Source organism: Protopterus annectens, chromosome 9.part0 (assembly GCF_019279795.1).
Source record: "Protopterus annectens isolate FY-2018-M chromosome 9.part0, PAN1.0, whole genome shotgun sequence".
Taxonomy (NCBI): Eukaryota; Metazoa; Chordata; order Ceratodontiformes; family Protopteridae; genus Protopterus; species Protopterus annectens.
The window spans coordinates 937,783,132-937,796,357 of NC_056743.1; the positions used below are offsets into that span (position 1 = coordinate 937,783,132).

The 13,226-nt window shown below is 35.4% G+C and overlaps 1 protein-coding gene across 1 annotated transcript in view; it reads left to right on the top strand.

Annotated features, from left to right (window-relative positions):
- KCNH3 (potassium voltage-gated channel subfamily H member 3) overlaps positions 1-13,226 on the top strand; it is an 873,803-nt gene that overhangs the window by 626,025 nt on the left and 234,552 nt on the right. Inside the window, exon 6 of the mRNA XM_044083680.1 lies at positions 11,155-11,312. Within this exon, the coding sequence (XP_043939615.1) occupies positions 11,155-11,312 (158 nt within the window). The remainder of the gene's footprint in view (positions 1-11,154; positions 11,313-13,226) is intronic.

Below are 13,226 nucleotides of genomic sequence, written 5' to 3' on the forward strand. Positions count from 1 at the left end.
TGTGGTAATTAGTTTGACCTATATCACTCTTATTTAAATTCTCATCCTTTTCCCCTGTGCATTCCACTGTTAATAGGAAACAGAAGCTCTCCTTCTACCCGACTCCTCCTTTTGTGGAGAGAGCCAGTCATGATCCTGCTGCTGAGCTAACCTTTTTGAGTGGCGCAGGCGTAGTAACTCTAAAGTGTCATCCATATTTACATTATCATGATTTATATTACTCCCATCAGAAGGTGAACTTACATAGTCAACCACATTAAGAGGTTAAAAAGCACTGGGTGTTATATCTCCCTTTTTATTGTGTTTCCTCTTTTTCCTGTTACTTTTAGGGTAAAAATTCCTACATTCGTACTGTTTTAGATCTCTCATGATTTTTTTTAGTTTTCCAATTTGAACAAAATTACACTGCTGATCAACTTTCCAAAAGATCTCATATCTCTTGTTAACAGAAGTGAACAATAAATCATTTTTTTAATTTTGCTATTATATTCTTCTGTTTCATTTAAACATCCAGAAATTAAATGTTCATTATATCTAATTAGAGCCTTCATTAGCTCAAACCCGTGTCTATCAAACATCTCAATAAGTTCTTGATAAAAAGCTGAGCCTTCATCTACATTGTTGGAGAACTTATAACACTGTAACCCTTGTGGTACAATCTGTAATCTAAGAATTCCATAAGGTAACAGTTATCCAATTTAAGGCTCTTAAATTTTGTAAGTTTTTTAAATTTTTCTAACATTTGTTCCATAGTGAAATAATGGCGATTACTCATAGAACCACTAGTTACTTGAAAAATAAAAGGTTGTTTGACCCAGTCTCCAAAATTTAAATTCTAATAAACTACTGAGTCTATTTTGAGTATTAATACAGTCATTGCCAGCCTGCAAATCATGATGTTGAATTTCCCTAAGTGAACTAATACAGTTTTGAAATACAGGCATCATAGAGTTAGAAAACACAACAGTACCTTTTGTAAGTTAGGAAGCACCAGTTCCAGTATGCTGTGTATGAACAGATATATTTAAATCCTTAGATGCATTATTTGTACACTCACAATTTGCATGTTGTTCTTCTTGTTCTTCTTTCGGCTTTTCCCGGTTAGGGGTCACCACAGTGGAACTCCGGTCTGCTAATGATTGGCAGAAGATTTTTTATGGGTGCCAAGGTGCCAGCTCAACACCCAACCTTCAACAAAGGCACACCCATTCTATGCATGTCTTTCGAACGCCACTCGACCACGGGGAGGACATGCAGACTCCACACAGAAGGCACTCCAGCTGAGAATCGAACAGGAGAACCTCTTGCTGAGGCAACAACGCTACCACTGCACCATACTGTACTAAATTAGAACCATAGCTGCAAGTCACAGAAGAAACACTTTGCTGATCAACATCCAACAGCCCTTATCTATTACATTTAATCTAAAACATCCAAGGCCAACTTCAACAGAATTTACCACAAAATGTAGAAATCAATGTTTTCATACACACGTGCGGACACACAGATGAATCTATATTTATATAATGTCTATCTATATGTGTGTGTGTGTGTGTGTGTGTGTGTGTGTGTGTGTGTGTGTGTATAGGTGTATTACATTTAATCTAAAACACCCAAGGTCAACTGCAACAAAATCTACCATAAAAGGTCAAAAGCAATAGCAGTGTGACATATAATGTCAGTGGCACAACAGGTAGCACACATTCCTTGGTGTAGAAGACTGCAGGTTCTACTCCTACAGTAAGCAAGTCAATTGCTGACACTGTAGTGCAGCATAATAACAATTATTACTTCTTTTATGTTTCAGATGAGGTGTTAACTGAGACCCCATCTGCTTGCGTAGGTGGTAGCTCAGGTGAATACAAAAGATCTGACTGCACCTATCAAAAAGAGTAGCGGTCCTTTATTTATGTATATAAAAATAACTCTTATTTATACTATATTTATATATTTGCAAATATTTGCAAATATTTACAACTGTGCAAATATATAGATTTACAAATATATTTACAAATATTCATAATTTCCTTTATAATCGTACTAAATTTTCATCCTCATTAGACCCCCACTCCTTTTTCATAATCACCATCTGATTTTATTTAATATTGTTGCTAAAATCCATTTACCATTAATCATAATTTAATTTATTCTTTCTTTCCATATAATCCACATGACATAAAATAACTTGTCTGTTCTTTTAATATATTCTTTACTTCTATTCTTATAATATCCACATTTAATCATATCCATGTTTATTTTATCCACTTTTTTATATCTTCGAAAAATATTCTTTACATAGTTTTCTCCACAACTTTTTTAATCTTTTACATTTCAAAAACACGTGTTCCATAGTTTCTTCTTCTTGACAGTGGAAACATATTCTATCACTTTCCTTTTTATATGGCATTTTTTCTTTTACTGATACCAGTCTCAACAAAAAATCTTGACATTCTACTTTCTGATTACACCATTTGCTTCTTATCTTTATAGCTTTAAAATTTTGATCTGTTAGATTTTCTCATGGTTTTACATAGTAATGTTTTATCATTAAATTCTTACAACATACTTTCCTTTCTTTTTCTGTATGATCAGTTTTTTATTTTCCACAAAAATGTTTTTCTTCATAACATTTTGTTTCTTCACATATGCATTCTTTTTTCTCTTTCACTCTTTTTTACCATGCCTCGAAATTAATCATACTTCTATTTATTCAGTTTTACTACTAATCTTTCATCTTTTTTATTTATCCACTTTAGCATTTTGTACAAATTTAATGAAGTAGCATATACCACTTGGTTAGTTAACACAAAACCTCTTTTCTCTTTACTTACATTCAAAACTCCTCTTTTTACTGGGTTTAATCTAGAACTCCAAATAATGAAAAACATATATATTTATATGGGTCTACTTCTGTTCAACCCCCCCACACCCCCACTACATATATATATACTAATTCTGAGATCACACTACAGTAGGGAAAGGGGTATATTTCCTTATCTCCACTCTACCGTGCTTCGGTGGTGCAGTGTCTGTTGTTTTTTTTATGTACGGTTCAGTCAACCAGTGTTCGCAAAAGTGCACTTTCACTGAAATGGGTCGAAAAATGTATTTTCATTGAACAGAAGTAGACCCATATATATATATATATATATATATATATATATATATATATATATATATATATATATATATAGACACACACAAATTATTTTCCATAATATTCTCCATTTTAGTGTCAAATCTCTTTTGTATTATTTTCATAAAGATCTTATAATAATCATTATTCAATAATATCAGTCTCCATTTTTTTAATTGTCTTTTAAGTTTTTTATTTTTACTTTCCATGTTTTTTTTCACTACCTTCTTTGTTTCTTTAAACATTTCTTGTACATATTGTATTACACTATGCATAATCTTTTCTTGAGTTCTTTCTATTTCTCCTTTTACATTTTTTTATTTCTCTCATTACACTAACATTTCCTTTACTAATCTGCTTAAGTAACCTGATACCTCTCTTTTTCCATGTAAAAAATATCTTTGCTTACAGAACAATTACTTTTTTCTTGATTTCTTTCATATACTTTCTGTCACTATGCTCTAAATCTTCCAATGCCTTGTTATATGTTCTTTTATATTTTTCTTTATTTACTTTTCTCACATCATATTGCCACTGTAAAAAATGTTTTTTATATTTTTCCTGAAATATCATCTATCCATCAGGCCAGTTTTTATAAAATGTTCTCATAGTAATATGATCCTTCCATAACTGTATTACTAATCGCTTTCCTTCTTCATTCCATGCTTTCTCATGTATCCTTTTTATTTCTTTGTTTATTTTTATATATTCTTTGTTTTCCTTTATCTCTAGCTGTACTGTAAGATGATCAGAAAATCCTTTTTCAACTACTTCCCCTTTTCTTAGAACTAAACCTTTTGATACTATAAAATAACATATTTCAGTTCTATACATACCCCTTTTGTAAGTCCGTGAATTTTTGTCCCAAAGTTTTAACTTAACCACATCTGACATTTTTCTTGTATCATTTCCTTTCTTTTTACGTTTGCCTCTTAAATCACAATTAATGTCTCCTGTTATAATATTTATATTTACCATTACATGGTCTAAAAACTGAGGAAATAAGCTTTCCCTTTCTTTACAATTAGTATAAGCATATAATGTTATCATTCTTTATACTTGTTCCTTCCATTTTAAATCTACAAAGGTTAATGTACTCATTTTTGCTAATGTTACATCTAATTTTTACTGCATTTCTACAGAATGCGGCCATTCCAGAACAACTTTCATTTCCCAAATTCCAGATTATCTTTCCTCCCCATAGTTTTTCTGTTTGTAATCTTTCTTCATTTGTTAAAAATGTTGTGTCTTCTAATATAATTACATCTACATCACATATATTACATCATTCCAAAAATCCCTACTCTTCCTGCTATACTGTTAATACTTATCACATTTACAGAAAGCATTGTAAAATTGTCACTTTCACTTTTCTTTAGATTCATGGTTTCATAAGTTCATAGCCAAGTACTAGGCTAGATCTTAATATGCTATTCTAAGCCTATCCGATTTCCCTGCCAAAGGTGAGAATGAAATGCTGTACCTTGTGTCTGTGAGTCAGCACCTTAAACATTATACAAACCCCCAATCATTAGCTGACTGTATTCTTTTTCATCCATTTCATTTATTTTTTTCCTTTTGTACTTATCCCTTTAAATTTTCTTTTTCTGTATTTTACCCTTTTACCAATAGCATTTTTTTCTTCTACTACCTCTTCCTCATCATTTATTTCAGAACCCTCTTCTATCTCCTCTTTATTATTTTTTCTCATCTAAATTTTGTCTCTTTCTACTACTTCTACAATGTATTCTATTTGTTTATTTTCTTCACTTTCTTTTTCTTTTTCCTTACTTTTATTTTCATTTTTGTAATCCATCCATAAATGTCCAATTTTGTTACATTTATAACTTTTCAATTCATATTTTTTGCATCATGTCCCACTTCCCCATAAATATAACATTTTCTTTTATCACAGTTATCAAGAGTCCTTTTCCACAAAGAAAAAAAAACATGTTTTGAGCTGTCCCCAGTAATTTAAGGCACCCCCTACTCCTCTCCTCATTTATAATGCTTGGTGTATATGTATAATTTTTTCTCTTTCAATTTTTAATACAATACTACAATCTCATCTACCAGTCCATATACCCCTTTTATTATAAATGTTTGCAGTGTCCAGTACTTCTTTACATAAAGTTTTCAAATGTCCTTTCAATGTCTCTTTGTACCTCTGTTCGAAATTGTACAGGAATTTTCTTTTTTTTTGTTTCCTTGTTAAATGCTTTTATCACACAAAAAATCCATGGGTTACAGTCTTTCTTTCTTTCATATTCTCGAAGAAAACTTTAACAGTCTCAAATATAATGTCTCAAAATGTCTCTGTTAATAAGAATACATGCTCTTACCTGATGCTATTAAATTGTTCCACACTTCATACCATCCATTTCTTTGTCTTCTTTACTTTGAATCTTTACCACATACTTCTGTTTTTCATTTTTTCTGCTACTCCCCTTTTGCCTTCTTTTAATTTTTCTGCATATTTTTTTCTTTTCCATCTCACCATTATTCTTCCTCCTTTTGTATTTTCTCCATAATGTCTCCCAGGAAAACATTTCCTTCATTTTCTGGCTCCATTTCTTTAAGTAAATCATCCTGCAACCCTCCCAACTGGGGGGTTATAATTATATACCCATCATTTGCCAATTCATCTTGATCAAAGAGATTTCTTTGAAACATCTCCTCAAATCTTGCACACATTTTCCGGTCCCAATATTTGTCTTCTCATTCATTTCTCTCACCACTCCATTATCTCTACCCATCTGCCTCCCTGTTTCTCCAGGCTGCCTCTCTACCTAGAATGGAAACAGGAAGTGCTCCTGCAAAATGGGCCCCACTCACAAAAATGACAAGTAGAGGAAGTTCCTAAATGCCCTGGCCACATTTCCCCTAATAGTATAAATACTACCACAGGTCTCCCCTGAAAAGAGGCTACTGGCCTAGTAGGACTATCCTGGTTAACAAAGGATAATAAAAATAAAATAAATAAATAACTAAAGCTGACAAAGTTGTATGCATATACCAAGAAACAGCCTCAGCACATGTAAAATTTAACAGCCACAGCACATGTAAAATTTACCTTTGAAAAAACAAATAAAAACATTTTATGCAGGGGTAAGCACACCCCCCTGCTAATTAAGTCCATGACTGCACAAACACAGGGTAAAGGTAAATTTCCCAACCCCTACAGTTGCGTGATCTTGCATACCTGTTGATGTGGTTGATTAACCGACAGTCAACCTAACAAACAATTGACCTATTCAGTAGCACCCCACATATATGCGTGCGTACATTCACACACACACACGCGCACACACACACACACACACACACACACACACACACACACACACACACACACACACATATGATGATATATACATTCCTTACCAAAAGTGCAAAACTGTAATTGTGGGGCCTGTAGATATGAAAAATAAAATGTGATTGGCAAAGAAGTGCAGCAAATTTCAAAGCTCACTGGAATTCTATTAAAATATTTTTGCCCCAGTGTAGTGTCTGAATCTCTTACTGTATACAGTCAGATGCCAGGAACTGGGAAATCTTTTCTTTTAAAGGGAGAAGAAGTACAAAGAAAGTAAATCCAGTCCAGAAAATGATAACTATAAAGGAGAACATATACCTCTGTATCTAGGGGTTGGGGCTGCAAATAATAAGCCAACATCACAGGTATGATAAATGCAATGAAGGGGGACATTTATATACAAATTTCCCACTGCAGAGGAGCCCATAGACTGCAATGTAAACAGACTTGATGGATGTGCTCATATTGATGTAGTTAATGCAAATCTCTACTCTAGCACTCATCTGCATAGCTGTAGTAGAACTGCGAGTTTTGATTCACAAGGAGGTCTCCAAACAGCTCCTTCTTGAAAGCTTGCCCATCAGCTCACTTAACTGGCTTGAATAAACCTTTTAAAAACTTTAAAAACTTCTACAAGGCATCTTATTTCTCCTGCTGGGAGAGAATTAGAAGCATTCTCTTAGATCTAGGAGCTATGGTGATATCTTCCAGGACTGACATTGGTATACTTTTACATTTGTCATGTTACCCTGCTGATCACAGGTTGGATACCAGACCTAGCTCAAGCACTGTGGATTATTTGTTTCACATTCTGAATCATATCATTCTGACTACAAACTGAGTCTACAGTGTAGAAATAAAAAAGATGCACGTATTTTATCTGTAACCATAGAAATATCATGAATGATCTTCACAATTAAGAAAAAAATCAGCTCTTTTTTCTTTCCTAAAGAGTCTTAACTGATGTCTTATGTATCTGCACCCATTTAGCCTATATGTTTCATAAGGCAGAAGCCAGATATTCCTAGGTGAGGCAAGAGTCCTACAGCTCATTCATTCCTGCCCTAGAAGTCCTATTGACTGTTCCTCCAGTGGTGAGAGACAGGGGATAGGGAGCAAGCCAATTTCCCGGTTCTGCAGTGCAGCTTACTGTTTCCCCAGGCAGAGTATCTTCTCTCCCATTTGCTGGCTTGCTAAGCACTGCTGCATGCTACCTTCTGAGGGGAACACGCACTCACATGTAGAATTCCCATGGCTTGTGCATCTGTACAATAGCATTGTGTGCTCCCTATTCCATGGGTGTAATGCCTAGAGTTTCTACTAGGTATCACCCACCTCCTTCTCATCAGAATTGGTGAGCCAGTAAAGGCTGTCCACTCCCATCCTCCAATGCCATCTCCTACAGGTATATAAGCTAGTAGTTGAATTCAGGTCAGGGCTTTATACCTTATGGAGTTGGCTGGGAAATCAGTTTTGGAGCTTCTTCACCAGTTTATAATTACTTTTTCTTACTGGGTTCTGAATCTGTTTCATTAATCCCTTCATCTTTTAGAAGGGCAGGCTCACACATTACCTCCATCCTTCTATGGCATCCTTCCCTCCATCCTTCTATGGCATCCTTCCCTCCTGCTTAAGTTTCACTTCTACTGGGAATTGCATCAATTCCCTCTCCTTATAGTCACTTAAAGTTTGTACTTCCCAAATTACTGTTGGAAGGTTCAGATCCTTCATTATTACAATTCCATGCTAATCTCCTAATTTTGTTTATATCTTTCATTATCCTTTCTCCATACATCTGGTGATTGTATACCTTGCCATCCACCAGAACATTCTAGTCTAAGGACTAAAATTTAATTTTTTTCAGTCTTTCCCTCTGTTCCTCTGTTCCTCTTATCATTCCTTATTGTTTCTACCATGTTTCATATCCATATAGAAAGCATGTGCTCCCCAGTCCTTATTATTCATTGACACTGCCATTCTTGTAAAGCCTGTCTTTGGGTAATACTATTCCTCTTCATCATCCTTGTGTCCCATGTTTCTGTTACATCTGATGCACATTTCACCTTTCACCTCATCTTGCACTACTGTGGGAGCTGATGCACTTTCACCCCATCATGCACAACTCTGGGAGCTGATTCACTTTCGACTCAACTTGCACTACTCTGGGAGCTGATGCACTTTCACCCCATCTTGCACGACTCTGGAAGCTGATGCACTTTCACCTCATCTTGCACTACTCTGAGAGCTGATGCACTTTCACTTCGCCTTGCACTACTATGTGAGCTGATGCATCTTTGCCTCATCTTGCACAAGTTAGAGCTTATGTCCATCTGATACTGCATTACTCTGAGGAGCCTATGCATCTTCACTACATACTACAATACTCTGGGTTGCTACTGTTCCTTCATCTCATACTACATTACTCTGGGGAGCTGATGTCCCTTCAACTCATCCTGCATTACTCTGGGGAGCTAATGTTCCTTCACCTCATCATGTATTACTTTGGGGAGCTAATGTCCTTTTTCCCATACTGCACTATTTTGGGGAGCTAATGTTTCTTCATCTTATACTGTATCACTCTGGGGAGCTAATGTTCCTTTTTCTCATTCTGCAATACTCTGGGGAGCCAGTGAACCTTCATCTCCTCTTGCACTTCTGTTGGGAGCTGATGCACCGTCACCTCCTCATGCATTACTCTGGGGAGCTGATGTACCTTCACCTCCTTGTGCATTACTCTGGGGAGGTAATGTTCCTTTATCTTATACTGCATTACTCTGGGGAGCTCAATGCACCTTCACCTCATACTGCACTAATTTGGGGAGCAAATGAATCTTCACCTTCACATCCATTACTCTGAGGAGCCAATGATTCTTCATCTCACACTGCACTATTCTGGGGAGCTAATATTCCTTTACCTCATACTGCACTACTCTAGGGAGTTGACGCTCACCTCATCTGGCACTTTGCTGGAGAGTTGGTGCACCTTTGCTTTGTCATGCGTTACTCATGGGGGGGGGGGGCCTTGTCCTAACATCACTTTGTTTTTTTGATTGTTTGACATCCTTTTTTATCACATACTGGCATTATAGATACTCTTCAGTATAACTCACACCAACAAAAGTCACTTTCTCAGTTTGCCGGTGCACATAATATAATAAAAAGATGTTGATAAATTGAAAAATACAAAAACAAAATCAGCCTGTTTTTGAGTGTGAAAGACCCTTGCAACTAACTCTGACCTAAATATAGAAAATGTTTGAATTCACTCTGCATGATGGAGAGTTAAATCCCCATCTCAACAATCTCAATTTAAAATACTCTCTCTAACATGAGCAATAGCTTTTTCTTATGTTGCCAATTTCAGCAAACCCAGTGTCGTCAAAGTAGTCAGCAGTAACTAGAAACTACTACCCACCCTTTCACTTACCTCTGCCTTCCTGCATTGAATAGTTCTGAGTATATTGCAGCATTACAGTAACACTATTGTAAGCAGATAGCCTTTAATTATACATATATATGCATGTGTGTATATGTATTTAACTTAATTGACTTTTTGTATTTTAAAACATTATTTAAAATAAAATACACATACAAATATTTTCATAAATATATGAGAAGCTCCTTTCTCCCTGAAAAAAACATAATTTATTACTGTATAAAGAAGTCCATAAAATTAATACCCAACTACTGACAAGCACACATGAAAGTATCTTTGCTTATGTGATATGTAAAACAAATCATATTAAAGGCTAGTATTTGGAAACTGCTACCATCACTGGGACTGAACAGGCTGGCAAATGTCACTAAACATCATGGTTCATATTTTTAGTGACAAGAAGGACTAATTAGGTCTACAGTGCTGAAGGTCAGAGGGGTTACTGACTTAATCAGTCACAGTCAAGCTATATTCTGAATATTTTATAAAGGAGTGCTAAATTCTGAATTCATATTTGATTTTATAACTTGGTCATGCCTTTATGTACATATACTCTAGTCATAAATTATATCATGAGACATTAAATAATGTAAAGTTATAAATAAATTAATAAAGTATGATTACACTGTATCATTTGCCTGTTGCCTTAAAAAATAATGTCAAATACCATTAAATTGGTATTGCTTTTTAGTCAAAATTTGACTTTGGTGATTATGTGCCAACATATTGACGCATGTATAATATTCATTAAGTAAAATAATCTGTCACTGAACAGGACTCCAGATAAAAAGAGTGACAAAACTTTTATTACCTCATTTTAAGAAGCAATTTTCAGAAATATTTTAGTTGACAACAATACTGATTCAGTACTCACAAACAATACACAGCTGTTTTTAAATGTATGCATAAATTCAAGAGGTTTTTCTTCCAGATTTACCCACCTACAAACGTTTATTTTCTTATTCCTCTTTCTAAAACACATTAACAAATTATATGTGGCTGCTATCCCATTTTGGCACACTGCTGACACAGAATAAATTCTTATCTTGGAAAGTAATTTATTCCACCAAGAAATTTGTATGCAGCTAAATCTGAATTTACTCACCTGCTTTTCAAAATGCAGTGTACACATGCCTGACAATTTTAGCTGAAGCTATATGAAAAGGAACCTGTTTAACTTAACGGCTAGCCAATGATGATAGTACTAGAAAGTGTTTAAAATGTAAATAAAAATTCTACATTTTATTTTTGTTTCTTTATTTACAGATATTGTTTTAAATTTCCGTACAACATATGTCAGCAAATCTGGACAAGTGATCTACAACCCTCACTCAATAGCTGTCCATTATGCAACAACTTGGTTCTTTCTTGACCTAATTGCTGCTTTGCCATTTGACCTTTTGAATGCCTTTAAAGTCAATGTAGTAAGTATTTTGTTTTTAATTTCTAGCGTTTTTTATTTGTGTGTTCAGTAAAATGAAGTATAAACTTTCAAGAAACTTCACATTCAGAAAAGTTGCATAAAACTCTAATCTAAATTTCAAACTATATCTTTAAAAAGGGTAAGTATCTTTTTTTTTGTGATTAAAGACTTGTTTTAAAGTTAGCCATCTTATAAAAGGAGGGTTTATGTTTCATTCTGCCCTATACCAGACACCCAAACAGGAACAGACACTGTTCATTGTAGATGTAGGCAAGATAACAGCAATTTAATACATCAGAATATAACTGACTTTACAGGGTAAGCCTGAACTTCATTTGATTAAGCAAGTCTCATCTTTATTTATTTATTTACTTACTTACTTACATACTGATGATTTTTTTGTTTTGTTTTGCTATTTGGCTGAGTGCAGATAATCTTTTTTTTTCCTCCCATTTCCACCCTCACCCCATGATAATCTATCGATGTTCTAATCAGCCCATTAATTCTTCCTGATTCTAGGAACTGGAGGATTCCAGGAAGGAAGAAATGAAGGGACTGTGAAACTATAGTTATCATACAGCTGGAAGATAGAACATATTTTAAATGTTCCTAACAACCTCCCTCTCTTTGTTGTTCTTTTTTTTTTTGCCCCTACTGCTTGATGATCATCAGTACCCACCCAAGAAATTGGTCTATTCATTCCACATCACCTGTGTGACAGTCAACCAGGAGACACCATCATTTAGATAGCCATCAGGGGTAATCTAACTATTTTTATTATGCTCTACCATTCCGCTATCCATGCCCAGATCATGAGGGAAGGATATATGTCCTGAGCTGACCATGCTGAATGCCCCTCACTTCTGCAAGAGGCACTGCCCCTGTCCTTGAGTGCAGGTGGTGGCTTGGTTAGTCTTCACTGGAAAAGTCACATCACTTCTTGTCCTGAGTGCCCACACCCAATCCTCCCCTTGGAAGAGACACGAGGACCTTTACTCCTGTCTGTCCCTGCCTGGTGTCTCTTGTGCTGGGGCTACTAGTTGAACTCAGGTCACCTGGATTACAGTCAAGGCTCCAACCTCTGCAACATGCAAACAAGCTACACTCCCTCTGCTGACCGTCTTGGGTAGAAACCTGAAGATTAGCTCAGCCTTAGCGTCCATTCACTTTCACATCTAACTACTCCTTACAGGATGGCTAGGACAGGTCCAGCAGACCTGGAAAAGGAGGAGAGAACCTGATGATAGCTGATGGTCAGCTGAGGTGAGGGGAAAAAGTAAGTATGTGAGAGGTTTTTGTGCATAAAAATGATCCCAAGAAAAAAAATTAATATCACAGTGTGAATAACCGCAAGCCAGACCTGAGGAATATGCCATGATATGGGGTTTTCATGTGTGTTTTCCCATTCATTGCCAAAGGTGGTAAGACCCTAAGACCCCAGCAATACAAAATATTAGCAGTTTTATCTGATACAGGTATGAACTGGCATTAACTTACTAATAACAATTAGAATGGTAATTACTAGATGATTGTTTCTCACACTTGCCAAGTGGGCATTTTAAGAGCCATACCTAGTGAAGGAAAAGGAAATGGTAGGTCCTTGTAAGTGTGAATGCAGTTACTTTTCTTAGTTTAGTTTTATTTATTTTATTATAATTATTTTCACGCTTGCTAACTATAACATTTTAGTCACATATAGTGTCTGTGCTTTATAGTGATTTAATGCGTCACCTTGATACCTTCTGTGACGAAGTGAGGTATTGCCGGCTATGCCAGAAGAAATAGGGCAGTGGATGTGTAACATAAGCCAGCACAGCTAGCTGGAATTTTGTAAAGAATTATATGTCATCTGTATAGCAAACTGATTTGTACAGATACTTGTGTTAAAAATGTATTTGTAAAGCTGTTTGTGTTA